The sequence below is a fragment of the Heterocephalus glaber genome, unplaced genomic scaffold (genome assembly GCF_053883595.1).
Source record: "Heterocephalus glaber isolate CG9 unplaced genomic scaffold, H.glaber_assembly_v1.0 deba00001465, whole genome shotgun sequence".
In the NCBI taxonomy this organism is placed as follows: domain Eukaryota; kingdom Metazoa; phylum Chordata; class Mammalia; order Rodentia; family Bathyergidae; genus Heterocephalus; species Heterocephalus glaber.
Window position 1 is genome coordinate 23,010,537 of NW_028258312.1, and position 20,682 is coordinate 23,031,218.

Consider the following 20,682-nt stretch of genomic DNA (forward strand, 5'->3'; position numbering starts at 1 on the left):
TTCACATTATTTAGTTAGAATATATGCTCAGTCTTTACCACCTGTAAGTAAGCTTGACTAAAAAATCTCAGATGTCCCTTTAAATCTTCTTTCTCATCTAAATATGTGGGGTTAAATCATCGACTTCAAAGAGCGGTTGTGAGGTTTAGACAAAATTATATATATAGTACTCGGCCCAGTGCCTAATTTATAGTAACCACTCAATAAGTCCACATTAGCATGAATTTATCCAAATTACAGCAGCAAAGGAATGTTTCCACAAAGATATTTCCAGAAAGTAGGACTTTGAAAGTGCTTTTAGCAAAGAAGACAGGAACTCATTTTAAATGTTCTAATTAATTGACTTTTTCAACCATTTACAATTCTCTAGTAGCTACTTAAACACTGAGCCACTAGCAGTTACTTTTCTTTTACCCAATCTCTAGTTATTTTAGCTCTTCATATTAGTTTGCTTAACCTCTCTACAATTCAAAGTGGACAATTTGTTTTGTCATTAATATAGTAACACTATTAAATAATCTTTCTGCAAATATATATTTTCATAAGTAATATATCAGAATAATAGGAAGTCATTAAAGATACTTTATAAAAATTTATAGAGGTGGGGAAGTGGTCAAGGATAACAAGTAGGACAGTTACAATATTATACTTTGATAGTATTTTTATTTTAAAGCAATAAAAATTAAACACACAAATTCCAGTCCAATTTTCCAGCAACAGTATTTAAATTAATACATAATATGATGGGTATGGTTACTATTATAGAAATCAGAATGAAAGTACAATAAAAATTGATGACACAGATTACAGATGGCTGCAAATTCTTTGCTACTCCTCCCTTTGAGAATGGAGTGAATTCATCTCCCCTTGAATCTGGGCTCCACTGACTTGCCTGACCAATAATACTCAGCAGAAACATGACGTTCTGGGTGTTCTGAGGCTGAGTCCTAAGAAGTTCTGCAGCTTGTGCCTCAGTCTTCCCACACTGGAGGGCCTCAGTGGAAGCCACCACTAGGTAAGCAAACCTGTTACGGTTTATATGTAGATGTCCACCTAAAGCCTCATGCGCTGCTAGGTGGGCCATTTGGAGGGGGAGATTGGACTATGGGGGCTTACAGCTGACTTGATGTTAGGAGGTGGGGCCTGGGTTGCTGCTGGCCAGACCCAGAAGGTTGTATCTCTCTTCCAAGTTCCTCTCTTCACTCTCCCTGCTTCCTGTCAGCCATGCTGTGAGCAGCTCTCCTCTGCCACGCCCCCCTGCCTTGCCATCCTGCCTTGGAACCGGCCCACTATGGACTGAAACCTCCATAAACCCTAAGCCAAAATCAAGTCCTCTTCCTTTAAGTTGTGGGCATCGAGTATTGGGTCCAAGCAAAGAAAAAGTGACTAAGACAAAGCCATGTGGAAAAGCTACACTGGAAGAGAGAGAATGCAGACATGCTCCAGTTGTCCACACAGGGCCTGTCCAGACGTTAGACATGAGAGCGAGTCAGCAGTCAGATGACTGCAGCCCCAGCCATGATCTGCTTACAAGTCCGTGATGGACCCCTAGCAAGAAGAGCTCACCTGAGCCCCCCCAAATCCCACAACTTCGAGAGAGTATCATAAATTTAAGCCACTAAGGCATGGAATGGTTTATTATGCAAAAATAAAAAAGTAACTGGAATATCTGTTTCTGACTTTGCTGTTTTTAATATACATTAAATCTTCAAACCAAATACAATATGGGCCACTTTAATTCTTATGACACAATTATTTAAAATAATGAAGACAGTTACATTATGAAATAGAGTATATTTCATTTAAAATTTAAATCTATGACTCCATGTTAATTTAAAATAAAATACTTTACATTCAATAAATAACAAACATACACAAATATTTATGTATATAAGAGAATATGTACATGGAAATGCACTGGAAGATAGCAGTCAACCTTAGCTGCTTCAAATGCTTTTGGTATTTCTTTGTCCTTTTCTATCTTTCCCATAGTGTCACACTGAGTACATTTTACTATGGTCATTTATGATGCTGTTTTTGGACAAGCAAAATACTAGGAGTTAGAACTCTGAACCCAAAACTTAAAAACAGGACCATTTAACATCCCCATTTTAACACTTGAATCATGGATATGAACCCCCAGGGCTTAATTACCACCTAAGAATTAAAATCTTGGAATTGGAATTAAATGAATGTATTCAAGAATGGGTAAGTTCTTGAAATGCTTCATATCCAGGTGTTTTTTAATAAAATAAAAAGACAAATGTCTCCTGTGGTCAAAACTGAGAATCCAGACACTGAAACGAATCTCCATCATTTGTTGTATTTTCCCAAGTGATTTTCTTATCTTCTATGCTCCATCGTCTTCTAGGCTGCACATGACTTGAGAGAAGCCAGTTTCCCTCTACACACAAGTATTTCACATCCTTCTGTGAAATGCTTTGTACCTAAAACTTACCTCTGAAGAAAACTCCAAGTATAAAGAAAGCCTTTACTAGAATTCATTGTGTGTGTCCACCATGACGACACCTTCCATCTTTGCCTTCACCTTAGGAGCACTGGTGTCCGAAACTGAAATATGGGAAGTCTTTTTCTAATATTACACACTCCCTTCGACTTACTTCCTGCATTGTTTTCCCTTTGATCAGTGGATCCAGGGTACAGAATACACTAAAGTTATACCACCTGCTCTACCTTCACTTTATAACATAATTGTCTGTCTGTTCAATTCTAAAATTTAGGTTACTTAACACTTGGATTTTTAAAAAGATATCTTTCTCATTTTATGCTTTGTTTCTTATAATTCATGAAAAACAATACTTTTTGTTCCTTTGTTCTTCTAATACTACATTTTCATTAGATCCGCTTTTAGATTTGGAGTTCAATTTAAGTTCAGCAAAACTAACTGCAAGTTTTGAGGTCATAAGCAAATAGTAATTGTACAAGAGAGAAGAAAATTATAATAAAATTTTAAAAGTTATGTAAAGTCTCTATGAGATTAAAATTAAACTTGAAATATTAGTTATTATCTCATGACTCCTTTCTTTGTAGAATTATATATTTCTCTGTCCATTGAAATGGCTTAGGAACAATGACAACTCAGTAACAATAAGCACCACAAGCACCTAGATTTTTGTCACTAAACATCATTCTCCCGTAAAAGGAACCAGGGTAAATTACAGAAATAACTGGTATCTGAGGAGATCAATATGCAAAGTGAGCCAGCAAGGAAGCTCCTGAAGATTAATGAGGCCATACCAAGAGGACACTAAAGAAATATGAAAGGGCTCCCATTGCTCCAAAATTAAAATTTTTGAGTATCTAAAAATATTGTGACTATATTTTTGAAACACATTAAACACATAGATCCATATGTTCCTAACAATAATAAATAAATTTCAGTGCCATCATGGAAGGTAACTAGGGCAACAACCTCTTACTTTGAAATTAATATTTAAAGGGGAAGAATTAAACATTTATCCTACTTATCCTAGTTAAACTCCTTTCCAGTGAACCTAATAGCCAACCTGTAAAAGAAAAAGTTTTTCCTCACAGAACAATCCCCGCTAACATGACAAGAAAGAAAACCACCTGCGTATATTCTCTAACAAGATCATAAATGAAGAGAGCACTGTTGGATGAAACAACTAGATGAAAAGTTGAGGAGAAATTCAACAATAGAGGGATTAGGCTTTGGCTATTTGAACTTTGCTGAATCCTAGTGTCACTAAAGGGACCAAGCCACACATGCTGTGGCTGCTGATATGATACAATGTGAACTTCAGAGCACCACCTTGGTAGCGTTCTTGCCAAAAAAAAAAAAAAAAAGTAGAACCTGATCCTAACAGAGGATGACCTCTAGTTTACAAGAATGGAAAACAAAGAAATACATTAAGTAATCCCAAAGGAGGGAAGCAAATTCAGAGCATGGACATTCTGTAGGACAAACTGTCAAACTGCTTCAACAAATTATGGTATGTCAGAGAGGTGGAGATCCAGAGATTTCAAGAGTCTGTCAGGTAGACTATTTAGAACTTACTTAAACCATAATCAAAAGAACCCAACTATAAAAAGCCATTTTTGAGACAAGAAAATTTGAAAGTAGACTCATTACTGAATGATACCATGGAATTACTGTTAATTTTTTAGGTAGTATGATAATACTGCAGTCATGTAAGAAAATGTTTGTGTAAGAAAATGTTGTGACATGCAGACATTCCTAAAACAAGTATGACAAAAATCTTGATCATTGCCTATTCTGGGCCATGAGTGTAAAGGGATCCTATTCTCTGTCCTTTTTTGCATGTTTAAAATGTTCATAGCAAAAGAAACATGTAAACTAATAATCAGAACTCTAACCTAGTTACCATTAACTTCTTTTGATCCAAGTAGGGGCTCTGATAGGCTGGGGCTCACTTGGCAAATAGGTTGTCCTTCTTTTCCTTTTGCTTACCTGCAGTTCTCGGCCTCCCCACCTGACCAACTGGACTGCCAGGCCCAGTAAGGGCAGAGAAGCTGGCTGGATGAGGTCAGGAATGGGAAGAGGTAAGGACGCCAGAGGGCTGACTTGCCTGGACTGCCAGGAGGCCTGTTCTCCATGGTGCTGCCTGAGTCCTTCTCAGGGGCTCCCTCATGGCTCCACAGACCTTCAGTGCTGCCCCCCTCAGCTTCATTCCCCACACACAGGCTATGCACTTCTCGCTGGCTAACCCAGCCTCTGCCCTGGCAATATGCCCACAGCGGATTACTATTGGGCTCTCCTCTCATGAACAGAGCACCATCTTGGCGAGATCCCGACCTCTAGCTAACGTCCCTTGGCTGGGTCTTGCAGCTGGTCTTCAGGCTCACTTCTCTTTGTGCCACTGTGGTAGTTGGGGCAAAACTCCCTGGACTCATCCCTCTATCCTGCTGTCCTGGGCCACCTTAGCTCTCTCAAAACTTAATCAGGACTGTTTTGCTGTCATCCTCAAACACAAGCCAAACTCTCCAGGCAGTCTTGCTGAAGTCTCTCTCACTACACTTGAAGCAATGCAGATGCACTTGAGTGGCAGGTGACCAGGCATATTCACAACACTTCCACAGATCTCCCATTATAAATTCTCCTCAGAAAATCACCTCTCATATTTCACTCCTTTGAAATCTTTATATAACTGATGTGAGGAAACTTTTCAGTGTGAGGGAATTCAAAAGTTATGCCAGTGGTTTTCTGTTATTCTCTCTGAAATTCTGGGTCTTTATAATCTCTCACAACTCATTTGACATCAGATTATGGGGTGTGATTAAAAGATAGGATTACTTTACATTTTTAAAAATTTATTAGAAACAAATCCCCATTAATTCCTCCCAAAGCTTGCTTTGAATACACTTTTTCTATCATTCTTGCTGCTTTGTGACGCAGTTCTAGAAGCCCTCTTTCACGTGTCTTTAGTGACACACTACATGACTGCCTCAATGTGTGAACTGATTCAAAACAAGTACCTTTCCTGGTCATTCTGCCTTTGGAGAAGAGAAAGAAGTTGCACGGTGCCAGATGCAATGAGTAAGGTGGGTGAGGACACACCATAATGGTTTTTTTATTACCTATTTTTTTTGTAGCAGAACATTTATTGGTGACACCATAATGTTTTTATGCCTATGTCTTTTCACTGGATGGCACCTATTTGTGATCATATCTTATAAAGATATTCATGAAAGAGGACTTCCAGAACAATGGCTCCAACAAGAGGCAAGAATGGTAAGTGTGTTTGAAGCAAGGAGGAGTATATTGAGGAAGATAAACAGCACTGTATCTTAATGTAATCTTTTTTTTTTTTGGTACTAGGGATCAAATTTGGGACCTTGTGTTTTCAAGGCAGGTGGTGGAACCGCTGAGCTAAATCCCTGGCCCTTAACGTAATCTTTTTAAAAACTTTAAATGGGACCAGGGATTTAGCTCAGTGGTTTCACCTCCTGCTGCGCAAGCGTAAGGACCTGAGTTTGAAACCTGATACCAAAAAAATTTAAAAAAAAAACTTTAAATGGTCACCGTATATTTTGATCATACTGCCTATGTATGTATATGTGCATATATATGTATAGGTATATGACTTAGTTAACATTTTCCATTTAATAAATGCATAAATACATGGTCTTCAGTCAATGGAAGTAGTTTTTCTAAAGTAGTCCATGTAGCTACGTTTTGTTAGTAACAGCAGTTTCCTGGTTTTAAAATATTATCAGCATCTGTGATCCCAGCTACTCAGAAGGCTGAGGAGGAAGATCACTTAAGTTCAGGAGTTTGGGGGCAGCCTGGACAACACAGTGGAGCTCCACCTCAAAAAAAAATGATCCTACAAATTTCTGACACTTCTCCATTGAGAAGCAGACTAATATGTCCCCTCTTACTAGATCTACATTCTCTGGCTGCTTGGCCAGTAGAACACAGAGGAAAGGAATATGCTGCTTGCTCATGGACCACAGTCACCATGAGGAGGCCCACATCTCCCCGACGAGATCCACGGAGAGGAACTGACAGTCAGCATGGACTTACAGCCATCGAGAGCGAGGCGTCTTGGAAGAGGATCCTCCACCCCCAGCAGACCCTGTGTGGGGCACAGATGAGCTATCCCCACCCAGGCCTACCCAAGTGCAGGCTCATGGACATTCCGTGTTAGGGTGGTGGCAGTTATGTCTGCAGTGTTTATATCTTGGCGATCCTGTCCTAGTAGAAGACTACAAAAATAATACAAATGTCAGGGGCTGAAGCTTCAGTTGCAGCAGTGTTAAAGTAAATTTACATCTCTGGGAATCTGGAAGAGGACAAAGGAACTAAGGAAGAAGGTAACCTTCAGGCACCCTAACCACCAGTGATCTAGATTTTATGTGTGATGGTATTAGCTACGGTAACTGCATCTAACTAGTTCAGTGCTCAGTGTTATGCTGTGTGAACTGTGTGAACTCATTTAATCCTTAAAGCAATGATATGAACCTAGGATAGGTACAATTATGCCCACTTCAGAGGAGGACCAGAGATAGAGATTTTCTGTCAACAAAGTGATCTTACTCATAGTCACATAGGACAAATAATTTGGAATATCACTGTATCTGTATCACCTGTCATATTCAAAAAATCATTAAATGTGGGCCAGGGATTTAGTTCAGTGGTTTCACCTCCTGCTGTGCCAGTGCAAGGACCCGAGTTTGATCCCTGGTACTAAAAAAAAAAAAATCATTACATGAAAGACACAAATTTTATTCTCCTCTACAATCAAATTTGGTTTCTTATTGGCAGCATAGTTTGTTTTGGGCAATATTAATTAACAGAAGAGCCCCCATGCCTAATAATTATGTGATAGTATGTACAACTTCAAACCCACAGTGATTTGCCATTTGCAAGGGAAGTGGGTGCAGGGAAACAGGTTATTTGTGGCTGGGATGATACTTCAATAGAGCAAAAGCAATGAAAGGTGGCAAGCAGAGAGCGAGTCCACGCCCAGCTGTGTGACTGTCACAGCCCTCTCCTGTGCCCAGGGCAGCAGGGACAGGGGACAGGTGGCTCAATGGGGAAGCCTGGCACTTCAAATGGGTGGTGCCCAGAACCATAAGGATTTCTAAATGTCCCCTAAAAATCACTATAATCCAGGGATAAGTTTTGAGGTCCATAGCTACTAAAATGCCAAAGTTGAAATCAGCAGCAGCTCAGTGTGATTCTCAAGTCTGTGTTAGAGAGCTTCAACAAACAACAGGTGAATGACCAACGCTCAGTACAATGCCACTCATGAGTATCAGTTAGAAATAAAAAGGGAATCATGTAAAACCCACTGGAAGCTACAACAGCATTCAGAAAAGTCTATTCATCATAAGAACTCAAGTAGTAGGCATTCTGGTGAGTTACAAAAGCTAGTGTACTCAAGTCACCTAAAGGCTTGAATAATTTTTAAAGTTTCCTGTCTTACTATAAAGATAGGTACAGTACTTAAACACTACATAAAGTTGCCACACAAGTATCAAAGTGCTTTACACTGATATTTTTAAATTATTTTCAATTATTTGTAACTGTGAGAACAGATGTTCAAAAGAACTAAATTCCTTGCTGAGGTTTGAAAATATTGTTATAGTAAGGCTGTCAATGTAACACTACCCAACGGAAAGGTCTAGCACAGATGTGTTTATATTGATATGTTTATTTACACTAGGGATAGCAGACAAATGAATCTATTTTAAAGTCAATTAAAATATTTTTGTGAAACAGTGAACAACTTTGAACACAAAATTTAAAGCCACAAAAGGCCACATTCACTGGACTTTCAAAGGAATTTTGTTGACTCTCATAAATCTAGTTTCATCTGTAAAGTAAAAATAGTTAATAATATGCAATCATGCAGTTATTAACATTACATGAATTAATTTATGTGAGCATATGTTGTAATTCATAAGGCACTAAGCAAATTCAATTTTCAGGTTCTTTCTGAAGAATTTAAAATATTTTTAGATTATCAAAATTAAACAAATTGGTAAAATGACAATTTGTATAATAAAGTATATCAGACCCATGTCAGATACTACTTAAGGTATCAAATAAATTAATGCACAAACACACACTCATGAATTCACGTTCTTACACAGCTTGGTTAACTGAATGACAGGTCCCAGGCTCACGTGCGAGGCTTCCCTATGCCCGGACAGTGAGCTTAGCAAACATACAGAAAAAAAGGCCTGAATTCCTTCTAAGACTGCCGGGCCTCTCACACACCCTCCTGTTGGGTGGAAGAGGAGCGGAGATCCTCTGACACACAACCCTTTCGTGCATTCCCTTCTCCTTCTACTTCCTCCCAGTTAGATAGACCCTTCTACTTTCCCCAGGGCTAATCCCAAAGTGCACACCATGGCGGGGGGGCGGGGGGGCGGGGGGGCGGGGGGGGCAGGCCTTCACACATGAGCATTCCAGGGATATTTCATACCCAAATAATAGCAAGTAATCACGGAACTTAACAAAAGACATGTAAGGACTGTGCACTTAAAAACTACAAAACATGGCTGGGCATGGGTGCTCATGTGTAATACCAGCAGTTGAGAAGCTGAGGCAGGAGGATCATTGTGACTTTGAGGCCAGCTTGGGCTCCACAGTGACTTCAAGGCCAGCCTGAACTATATAACAAGACCCTGTCTCAAAAACACAAACAAACAAAAAAAGAAACATGATAAAAAATAAATGGAAAGCTATCTGATGCCCATGGATTGGAAGAAGATAGTAATACTGAGATGGTAAAACTTTCCAAATTGATTTACAAATTTAATGCAATCCCTATGAAAATCTCAACATGTTCCTTCTAGAAGCTGACTATTCCTCAGTGCATGTGGAAATACAGGGGACCCAAGGGAGCCTTTCAGTAACAACAGAGGACTCACACCTCCTATTTCAAGAGTGACTACAAAACTATAATCATCAAGACTGTGAAGCACTGGCAGACAAACAGATCAATGCAGCAGAATTAGGAGCCGCAAACCAGTCCAGCATTTATGGTCAGTTGGTTTTTTTATAACTATCCTGAGCCACTGATGAGGAAAGAACAATCTCATTAATAAACAGTACATGAACAACGGGATATTTACATGCAAATTAAGGAAGTCGGGCCCCTAATTTAACCTATACAAAAAATTAACACAAAATGTAATAAAGACCTAAATGTAACAGATAAACTCATAAAATTTAGAAAAAGCATATATATAAATATCTCTTTGGATTAAGCAATGGTTTCTTAGAGATGACACCAAAAGCACAGGAATGAAAGAAAAAATTGATAAATTGACAATAAAATTTTAAACTTTTTTTGCTTCAAATGACCTGCCTGATGAGAGAAAATATTTGCAAGTGATATATCTGATAAGGGATTTGTATCCAAAATGTATAAAAAACCTCTTATGATTCAATTTAAAAAACAATTTAAAAATTGCCAAAGAGCTTGACTAGACATTTCTCCAAAGACAATATACAAATAGCAAATAAACCACATGAAAAATGCTCAAGGAAAATGGAAATCAAAACCACAATGAGATCCCACTTCACACCTACTAGAATGGCTAGAACCAAAAAGACAGACAAGTATTGGCAAGGATGGGGCAAAACTGGAACACTTGTATATTGTTGGTGGGAAAACAAGATGGCAGACACACTCTGGAAAACAGCTAGCAATTCTTCAAAAAGTGAAATATAGGTGACCATAGGACCCAGCAATTTCACTCCTAGATATACAACCATGAGAACTGAAAACATAAGTCCACACAAAAACTTGTACACAGATCTTCATAGCAGCATTAATCATAATAATTAAAAAGGAGAAACCACCCAAATATCCATCGATTGATAACTGAATAAAACTGGTGCATGATACATGTGTGAATTTTTTTTTGGTGGTGGTATTGGGGATAGAACCCAGGACCTTCACACTGAGCTACATCCCCCGCCTGTTTTTCATTTTTTATATTGAGACAGGGTCTCACGTAGTCCCCCACAATGCTAGGCATTCACTGCTAAATGAAAGAAGCTAGACACAAAAGGCCACATAACTGTGAGTTATATCCTAACTTTAAAAAAAAAAAAAAAAGCACTTCCAGCTATCTCTTCCTCTTCCTTCAACAGTTCCAATCAGGTAATTTACAATGTAACTAGGACAAGACAACTGGATCCTTTTCGCCTCCATACCTTCTATCCAAGTTACTGCTCAGGCCTTTCCAGACCTGTGCCCTTGTCTGTCTTCCACCATTCTCTGCACTCCAATCAAGGCCCTCCTCTTCCACCCCACTGCAGAGGGCACAGAGGACCGGTGAGTCCTCTGCGTTTCCTTCCTACTTAGCAACACTGCTGAATTTAGTTGCAGATACTAATGACTGTGACTCCAGCTACAGACAGGGCTTCCTCTGTGTAACCACAGACTGAAAACGTAGACAACTACCCCATTCTTTCATATGTTCCCAAAATTATAACTGAGCGCCTCCAAGGTCTGTATCTAAAACATTTCTATTATGTGTTCTCTCAGTTAAACATTATCTGATGAGTAAGAAATATATTATTTTACTTCCAAATAATTGCATAAGTGCAACTGTGCCAAAACAGTGTTGTCGAAAAAGATAAACTAAGTTGATTACTGCCCTGTGATATAGATTAAAGGGTAATATCATTCCAATCGACCTAACAAAAGAATTAGCATAACATACAGTGGATCTTGCAACAGAATATGAGAAAACACATGAGGTATTTTAATATCACCTAATTACCAAAATTCAACCAAGAAGTTGACAAAATCTTATTTTCAAAGAGCACACAAATATAAAATATAAAAATTTTCCATAATATGCCTCAGAGTACCTGTTCATTTGTTATAACCCTTAAAAATCTTTTTCTTTAACTCATATTCCCCTACAGAGTTCTTTCTTGCATACGGAGAGTAAAGGCAATATAAATAATTAGAAATTTCTTTATTGTTAACATTGTATCATGCATTTTACATGAAGAAATAAACTATTAACAGTGCCACACAATGCCTTTTTGGAGTATTTGAAGCTATTTCAGATCTTTCAACCTGTACCACATTTCAAAAATGACTATTTATAATTACAGTCATCCTCTTATTAGCCTGGCATTTTATTTTCCCTACCCTCTGGCACCCTACAATTGAAGGCAAGGAAAATTCTCCGTTGATCAGTTATTTAAGATCAGGAACAGTAACTATGCTGGAGAGAAGGCTACTTGGAGAGGATTATATAAGAACTAGCACTCAACAGCCTCAGACAGAGAGCAGCAAATTATAAACCCAAGTACTTCATTGCATGTAACCAAATTGGCTAGTTGAAATGCTAATTGCCTTTCAGCCAAACTAAAGACAGACAGGGGACCTTGTGCTTCTGAGAATGAAATGCACTTTTACTCCAGGACTGTGCCATTGTCTTGCTGAGAATCATTTGAAATCTATTCATAAAGGTAGCTCTTTCCCTAAGCTTAAAATGTGGGAAATGTATTTAGCCCTACCAGCACTCGGACATGCTGATGCCAAGATGTGAGATGAGAACAGATGGTTGGATTAAAGCCATGCTAAGCCCCTGCTAGAGGAAAGCATGAAAGAACTCTAGGCTCACATATACAGCATAAGCCAAGAAATGTGCCTGGGGGAAAGGAGTTTTGGATAAAAAATAAATTTATGAAATTAAAATAATCAACATAATCTTATGACGTAGATTGTCAATATAATCACATGTCCATGAATGTGGAAAGAGCTGTCAGTGGCTCTCTCAGAGATTCCCAGCTGACCTTTATACCTAGTAACTTTGCAGCTATGACTGCAAAACTCACTGACGGAGAGTTACTCCAGCAGCAATGTAAGAGAGAGGGAGAAATGCCCACCCGAGCCCTGCCCTCAGTCTGGGATACGGACATACTCATGCCTGACTGCACCAGAAAAGGCCCGTGCCCACCTGCCCGGCAGCTGGGGGAGGCCCAGGCAGTGTGTGCAAAGTGGATAGTGAGCCACAGCGGGATCAACCAACACAGCCTCTGTCCTACTACAGCCTCGTGGGACCACCCCGCCTTCTCCTCTGCCGCTTCCCCCCAGGGCCACAGAGCAGGGGTGCCGTGGGCTTCTGTGCGGCCTGATGGGGAACTCTCCATCCTCCGTCCAAAGGTGTCTCCTGGGCTCCCAGGAGGGAGGGAAGCAAGCACAGGGTGTGGGCAGCATTCTCTACCACTTCATTCATTCACCACGGAGTCCAGTCTGGGTTATGGGTATCATGTGTGTCTGCGTTTCTCAGTAGGTCTATTTATTTACATAAAGTCTCATCGGCCTGGAAGTGATAGAATACTAAGGCCAAATAGAGCTTTAAATCGTAAATGATGTCAATAAATAATTCATCTCCCAGCTTGATTCAACAGGAGTTAAGGGAAGAAAGACATCTCTCTGGCTGGTTGTTCCCCAAAACATTTGAACAGGGACCTCCTGGGATTTTTCCTTATTTCTTTACTGTCTGAATTTCCTCTGTGACTTTGCATTATCCTTACAATCAGGGGGAAAAATGTTATTTCCAAGTCAACCAGAAGAGACAGCAAGAGAGAACAAGAGAGGCGAGAAAGACAGAAAGACACACACACACACACAGAGAGAGAGAGAGAAAGAGAGACAGAGACAGAGAGAGAGAGAGACAAGCAAAACTTAGCTGTGATTCCCTTCAAACTCAGGGAGGGAAATATACACTTTATAATTAAAGAAAACAATCACTAAGGAGTGAAACACACTTCACAGTACCTGCAAACTGTCTAGTTGCCCACTGCATGAAGTAAAATTGATTTCACAGTGCTTCCACTGGGCAGATTCATACTTGGTATATAAAATAATGAGCTGTTACAGGCAAACAGATTAACAAGACCATTTATTCAACAGCTTAACAACTTTGTTAACCACATAGATATGAGAGAAATACACAGTACAGTCACTGTGTTCAAGAATTTGGGGTTCTAATTGGTGCAACCTTGAAATTTTCAATAAAAAAGGGCACCAATATAAGAAAGGGCGTGTGGTGGCATGTGATTGAGTGGTGGAAAATCAAATGATTAATGAACAAGTTTACCAGTTCAGACGCTTCTCAGCCAGGTGCAGTAGTCCATGCTGTAATCCCAGCCCTCTGGGAGGCTGAGGCAGAAAGATCACAAATTCAAACCCACCCTGGGCAACTTAAGTGACTTAGCAATACCCTGGCTAAAAATAAAAAATATAGTGAAGGTGTGGGCAATTGGTACTTTGATTTACTGCTGGGAAAATTACAAAGAATGATGAGCATTTTGGGAAAATAGTTTGGCTGAACATGGGCATCCATCCCCCGACCCCAGAATTAATTCTACCCAAGACACATACCCCTCAGAGATGCCTGTGACTGTTCACCTAAAGATGTGCTCTAAAACATCCCACGGTAGCACCATCGTGACAGTCTGGAAACTATCAAATGCCCACCAGCCATTGATTGAGTAGATAAACCAAACACCAGAAGGGATAAGAATGAGTGATTTACAACTAGGCAAACATTTGACAAAAATGATATTGCACAAAGGAACCTGGACACAGAGGAGGACCTATGTGGCGGTGAGATCACCCTCAGTCACTCCTGCCTCTTGATGTTTACGCCCTTGTTTGATACCCACCCCTTGAGTTTGTGCCAGACCTAGTGAGTCATTCTTATGATAAAAAAGGAAAAAAGCATAAAAGGTCACCTCTAAGAGTAGGTTACAAAAGACTTCGGATTACATCTTTGCTGCTCCCTCATTCTGCCAGTCACTGCCCCTGAGGGAGGCCTGTTGCCATACTGCAAGCTGGCCAATGGAGAGGTTCGTATGGCAAGGAGCAGAGGGAGGCCTCAGACCAGCAATCTGCCTAATCTGAATCTCACTGACAGGAACACAGGATCGATATCAACATGAACATTAAAACTCCACACTGGGCTGGGGATTTAGCTCAGTGGTGCCCCCACCTGCCTCAAAAGCACAAGGTCCGAGTTCGATCCCTGGTACCAAAAAGAAAAAAAGTCAACATTAAGCCTGGTGTGGTGGTGCATGCCTGTAATTCCAGCATTCTGGGAGGCTGAAGCAGGAAGATCACAAGTTCTAGCCCAGACCCTGTCTCAAAATAAAGAGTGAAAAGGGGGGTGGCTGAGAATGCAGCCCAGGACAAAGTCCTTGGTTCAGTCTCCCATACCACAAAAGCGAACACATAGATAAATCACCACCAAACTGGGCAGTACACATCTGTACCCCAGCACTCTGGGCCACTGAGACAGGGGGTCACAAGTTCAAGAGCAGCCTGGGCAACTTAGTGACTTAATGAGATTCTGTCCTAAAATACAAAACAGAAAAAATAGAAAAAGGGCTGGGGGGTAGCTCAGTATCGCACACACCCAAAACTGATAATACAAAACAATGAATCTTGTCCACAGCTGCCAACTGGGCCTGATGGTTCCCCTGCTGAGTGTGCAGATTCCAGCACAGTCCTATCTTCAGCCCGACTGTAAATTCATGACAGACTTGGGCCAGAGCCATTAGCTAAGCCACATGTGGATTCTTGACCCATAGAAACTGTGACATAATAAGTATTTTTAAGCTGTGAAAAAAATATATATACAAGGGGCTGGGGATGGGGATGTAGCACACTGTGAGGACCCTGGGTTCAATCTCCAAGTACTGAAAAACAAAAAGATGTTTCTCACTTAATAGTTTCCAAGAAGGTATAGGTAATTAAACTCATAATTTGGAAAATAGAACACGTGACCTTTTAGCTTTTCTAGGACCCAGCTTCCTCCAAGATAACCCTGCCCAGTTTGGCTCTACGTCTTCTCCCAGTGTTGTATAAGTTCATGTTGTGTTCAGAGCCTATGAATTTCTGATCAACAGAAGATTGCACACCTAATCTAAGACAAAAAGTATTTTCTTCGTAGCCCCTCTGCTTCTTCCATGCATATCAGGATGATAAATTCATGGTTAGATGTAGTTATTCCATTTAAAGGGCTTAGTAGAATTCCTGGTGTGTAGCGTGCACTCGATAAATGCTGCAACCATTTCCATTCACCATGGGAAGGCGAACGAAGACTTTGGCCATGGGTAACTCTGCCCCGAACGCCCTCCCCCTGGGTGTAGTGTTCTTCACAGTCATGGCCGTGGGCCGCTCCAGGCAGAAAGACAGCTCCCATACTTTGACTTAAATAAGCTTCTTCCTTCCCACATTATTTCTAACAGTTATTCTGATTACTATAAAAGTACTTGCATTCCCAATTACTGCATTATTCCCAATTATTATTCCCAAGTACTTCATCTCACATTATCAGTGTCTGACAATGAATGCAATAAGCATCCAATTTGATAAATAAATGTAGAGCATAAAACTATAATTACTTTTTTTTTTGGTACCGGGGATCGAACTCAGGTCCTTGCGCTTGCGCAGCAGGCAGCAAAACCACTGAGTTAAATCCCCAGCTCTATAATTACTATTAAATATTACAGATTTTGACCATCACATCATTTCTATATCTGACACAACAAGACTCAGCATTGTCCCGCAATTTACCTTTGCCTCCCCTTGGACTCACAGTGTCAGCTCTAAGCACTTTTGGCTTCTAGCCTCACATGTAGGTGCTAGGAGAGTCTGGCAAAGATCTCTCCCCCAGCTCTTGCTGATGGGGGATTTGGGCAGGGAGCTGAAACAGTCCACGCCTCAGTGCCATTTTATTAAACTGTGACAATATGATTTATGATGGTGATGTGTTAAATAGACAATGCACATGAAAGACTTCTAAATTCATTACTTAACAGGTACTAATAAGGGGTGACCTATTTTCACCCATCACGGAAATAAGAACAGTAAGTCATACTTTTAGTGTATATACTTCTTTTAACAGTTACCTTCAGTGATACATCTAGATAGATACATGGATATCTGAAATAAGTCTTTGCAAAATCCTAACCATTGTATAAAGGAAGACACTGAGGCCCAGATGCATGGTTCAATGTCCAAAGTCACCGTAAGTTAACGGTGGAGCCAGGATGTTATACCTAATTGCATAAACTTATTTTATTATAACACAGTTCAGTGTGCATTTGGAACCTCTCTTTAGCCTCCACTTTTCTGGAACAACATAGATTTAAGCATGTGCCACTTAGCCTAGGAAATTACCCAAAAAGAAACTCCTGGTGTTATGCATCTTTAAATTTAAGTATCATTTCTAAAAGCGTGCACTCCTTACTTATAAAAACATTACATACATTTTTAAAAGGTGCGCATTTCGTGAAATGTGAAAAGTTTTTGGCTTAAAACAAAAGTTCCACGTGGCGCTGGCACAGGCCCATAGTCCCAGCTATCCGGGAGGCAGAGGCAGGGGGACTGCGAATTCAACCCCAGCCTGGGCAATTTACCGGACTCTGCCTCAGAATTAAAGAGGGCGGGGGCTTGGCTGTGGGGTAAAGCATCCCTGAGCTTGCCCTGCACAAGAAAACTTCAAGATAGTTCAGGACGTCTAAAACGTCCGAGCTTTTTAAGAAGGTATGTATTATGCTACCGCTCCAGGTTCATTCCAGACTCCCTGGAATGAATGGGCAGATTCCCCTGAAGTTCTCCAAGGCCGAGTTCACTCTGGGACACGCAGGAGACCCCCGAGCCGACCGCAGCCTCCCCATCACTGGTTATGCGCTTCCCTGGGCGCGCTTTTCTGACCCCTTACTTCCCACGCAGCCGGGCTGGAGTCCGACGCAGACCAGAAGGACGCGTTCCGCCCCGCTCACCGTCTCGGGGCTCGGGATGGGGAGCGCGCGGGCAGAGCCGCTCGGCCGCGGGGCGCAGCCCGGGCGAGGGCGCGGCGGCTCGGGGGTCCCCCGCCCGCGGCCCGGTGCCGTCCCCGGCCCGACCCCGCCTCGCGCAACAGGTGCCGCAGACGCGCACAGAGCCCCGGCAAGGCCGCGGCGCCTCCCGCTCGCGCCTACCTGGCTCCGGGGACAGCGACATCCGCGCGCCCTGCGCCCCGCCCGCGGCCGCTGCTGTCCGCGCGTCTCGTCAGCCGCGGCTGCTCTGCCTCTGGCTCCGAGCGCGGCTGGCCCGCGCGCGCCCCTCCGCGCTGCGCCAATAGGACGCGTGCCGCCCGGGGCCGCGCTCACCTGACCGGCGGGCGGGGGTGCGGGCCGCGCCAGTGCGCCCTCCTCGGCGCCACGGGCTGCCGGAACACCCTGCCCGGCGCCCCTAATGGACTCTTCCAGCCGCGCGACCGCGGCCTGCGCCCCGGCTCCCGGCGCTGGGAGCTTTCTTGCCTCCGGGGCTCAACTTTCGGGCTGTTTCCTTGGGCACCAGCGTAGCAGGGCGCTTCACTCTGGCTCTCACTGTCAGCACACCTCGGTCTTTTCAGAGGGAAAACCTGTTTACTGAATCTTGTCCCATTCCTAAAAGGAACATTTTAGCCTTCACTGAAGCACTCCCTGGTGGTGTCCATGGGAGAATGTAAGCACAAATCGATGGAATATTAAAAATGAAGGCTCCAATTTAGCGCAGTGGTTCCACCGCCTGCCTCACAAGCGGAAGGTCCCAAGTTCGATCCCCGGTACCAAAAAAAAGGGGGAAAATGAAGGCTCCTACACACCACCAACAAACACACGCGCACACACACACACACACACACACACAGAGCGGGGACTGAGGTCAACATCTGGGATGACTTACCTATCTCCTCATTTATACATAGGACTGATCCCTACCTCGTGCGCTGTTAGGGTTAAATGAATTAGATCCCGGGAGAAGTGCAACTCCTTACCATACACCTGGCGCAAGGTAAATGTTGGCGGTGCCACCCACCAGGACTTAAAAGTAGAGGCTCAAGTGCTAGACTATAACATCAGCAATGGGTAAAACCCTTCTGCATTGGATACATCTAAGTATTAATGCCACATCATTAGAATAAAAAAGGCTCAGTGGAAGGAAGGTGAAAGATCAGCCGTCCAACACTATGGCACCACTCTATGGGGGGAGGGGTAATAAAGTAGGCGAGGACGGCTACACACAGAGCAGGACCGGGTCCTAGTTCTCCCAAATGCAGTGTACATAAGAGCCTTTCCTAATGAATCAGAATAGGAATACTATGAACTCTCAGTTACAAATGCTATCCAGGGTACTAATGTAGCGTTCTGATGAGCTTGTACTAAATACTTCATCTTAAAGCTGCAACATCTACCAAACAGCTGGATAGCAAAGGCGGTGTTTATACAGGCAAAACAGAGACTGCGCAGGATTCAAAGCGCCACACTTCCAGACACTACTAAAGGGGTGAGAGAGCAACCTAGATGACCCAGGCGACTGGACAGTTTTCCTGGGAGGTGCAACTCCAAGGCTCCAAGCTGGGTCTAGCAGCAGAAAATCCAGGAGCACATTAACAAGCAGACACAGACAGGCAATGCCTCCCAGATTCTGCACTGCTGGAACTGGAACTTAAGGCAACACAAAGATCAAAAGAAAAATCAGTCACCCAGGTACTCATACTGCAAAACAAAAAACTATGACAACAAAATAATATTTTCTTGCTATCTAAAATGTCTTACATTTATAATATGCAATGTAAAATATATTTGAATAAAATATATATTTAACCTACGTTTGCTCATTAGCGTATAGGAAGACTTTGTGGCTGGGTGTTACTTTAATGTCTTAAGACACTGAGTGTCTATTGGTCAAATCTTCTGCCTTAGTCGGTTTTCCTGCCTCCTCTCTATGCTCGCTCTCCTCCACGAATTCTTTGTGTGACGTCCTCCCAGACCCCGCGATGACATGAACTGAAAATGTACATTCCCAGCGCCCTCTCATCTACTTCCGGGAACTAAGTCCTTTATTAACGGTTATTACAGAGTGTTTCGGAAGCAGCAGAACCCGGAAGGCAGTGTGGGGCGAAACAGCCACCTCGAAGCGCAGGCTGTTTATTGAGCTCGCACTCTTTCTGGGGCGAAAGTTTAAATCGACCAAGAAATGAGAATATGCCAAGCAAAACAAATTCAGAGAGTGCTACTGCTTTAGTGCGTTAGGTACTCCAAATGTGTATCAACAGAAAAAGCAACAAAGAACATGTTGTCAAAGGCTGACGCTCTCAATTGCGCTTAACTCTGGACTCCTTACCGGGCCCGGAGGACTCTCCGGGATTCCGTCGCTCTTTCCTCTCCAGGCTCATCTTCTACCGCACACATTGACCTGTCCTCAGTTCAAACACAACAGCTTCAGAGCTTTTGGGGGGGGGGGTGATGCATGCTTTGATAAGGAAAACATAGACAGGAAAAGGACTACTGGGCACTTAGAGGCGCATTCCGGCAGATGCCACCTACAGGGTGTGAAAGGAAAGGTGAAGGTCCTGAAGACAGCTTAATTTCCAACGCTGCCTAAATGCCGTGTCCAGGAATAGAAGCCTTTCCCCTACAGCCATCTTCGTGGATGACTTGGGGAGGGGAGGTGTCCTGGGGATTGAACTCCGGGGTGCTCTACCATTGAGCTACATCCTCACCACCCTTCTTTTGTGATCTTAAACAGGGAGAGTCTCACTATGTTACCCAAGCAGGACTTGAACTTGTGATCCTCCTCCCTCAACCTCTTAAGTAATCGTCAGCAAATCATTTCAGTAACTCTAAGCATAGCACAGTAAAGAGTAATTAGCATCTTAAATCCAATAAGAAAAGCACCAATGTCAGACCATCCTCCCCCTACTCCAGTGAAGCTCATCTTGCTTATTAAATAATCTTTCAGAGCTTCACATATTTAATTTGAGCGTGCATAAAAGAATTTCACCGAAGCAGCAGAACCAAGCTCAGTCATTACCTACTTTCTTTTACCTGTTCCCTTTCAATCCTCGCCCCTGGAAAAAAGAATTAGGATATTCTTCCAAAGTGCCCAAATCTGCCTGCCAAAGGCTCCTTCTGTCTGGGCCCAAGGTCCCAGACAAAGAAAAGAGAACAGGGATTCTCTAGGCCCCTCTCCTCATGCCCTGGACAGACCTACTTGAAATCTAGGAATCTGGTCACTCCAGCCCTCCACGCTTGTATAGCAAGATGTAGTAATGTTCTTTGATGTAGATGTGATTACTGTCTTAGAACCTCATGACAAAGAAACAGAGTTCCAAAGAGCTAGAGGCACATTAACCGCTCCAGAAACTTCTGTCCAG

The 20,682-nt window shown here is 42.3% G+C and overlaps 1 protein-coding gene across 7 annotated transcripts in view; it reads right to left on the reverse strand.

Moving 5' to 3' along the window:
• The window catches only part of Adgrv1 (adhesion G protein-coupled receptor V1), a 483,421-nt gene extending 465,846 nt beyond the window's left edge, over positions 1-17,575 (reverse strand). For all 7 annotated transcript variants that reach the window (XR_015438967.1, XR_015438966.1, XM_087180966.1 and 4 more), the window contains exon 1: positions 17,483-17,575. Coding sequence is in view for 5 of the 7 variants with exons in the window: in XM_087180966.1 (XP_087037092.1) it covers positions 17,483-17,504 (22 nt within the window). In the remaining 2 variants the exon portion in view is untranslated. The remainder of the gene's footprint in view (positions 1-17,482) is intronic.
• Between the last annotated feature and the right edge of the window lie 3,107 nt (positions 17,576-20,682).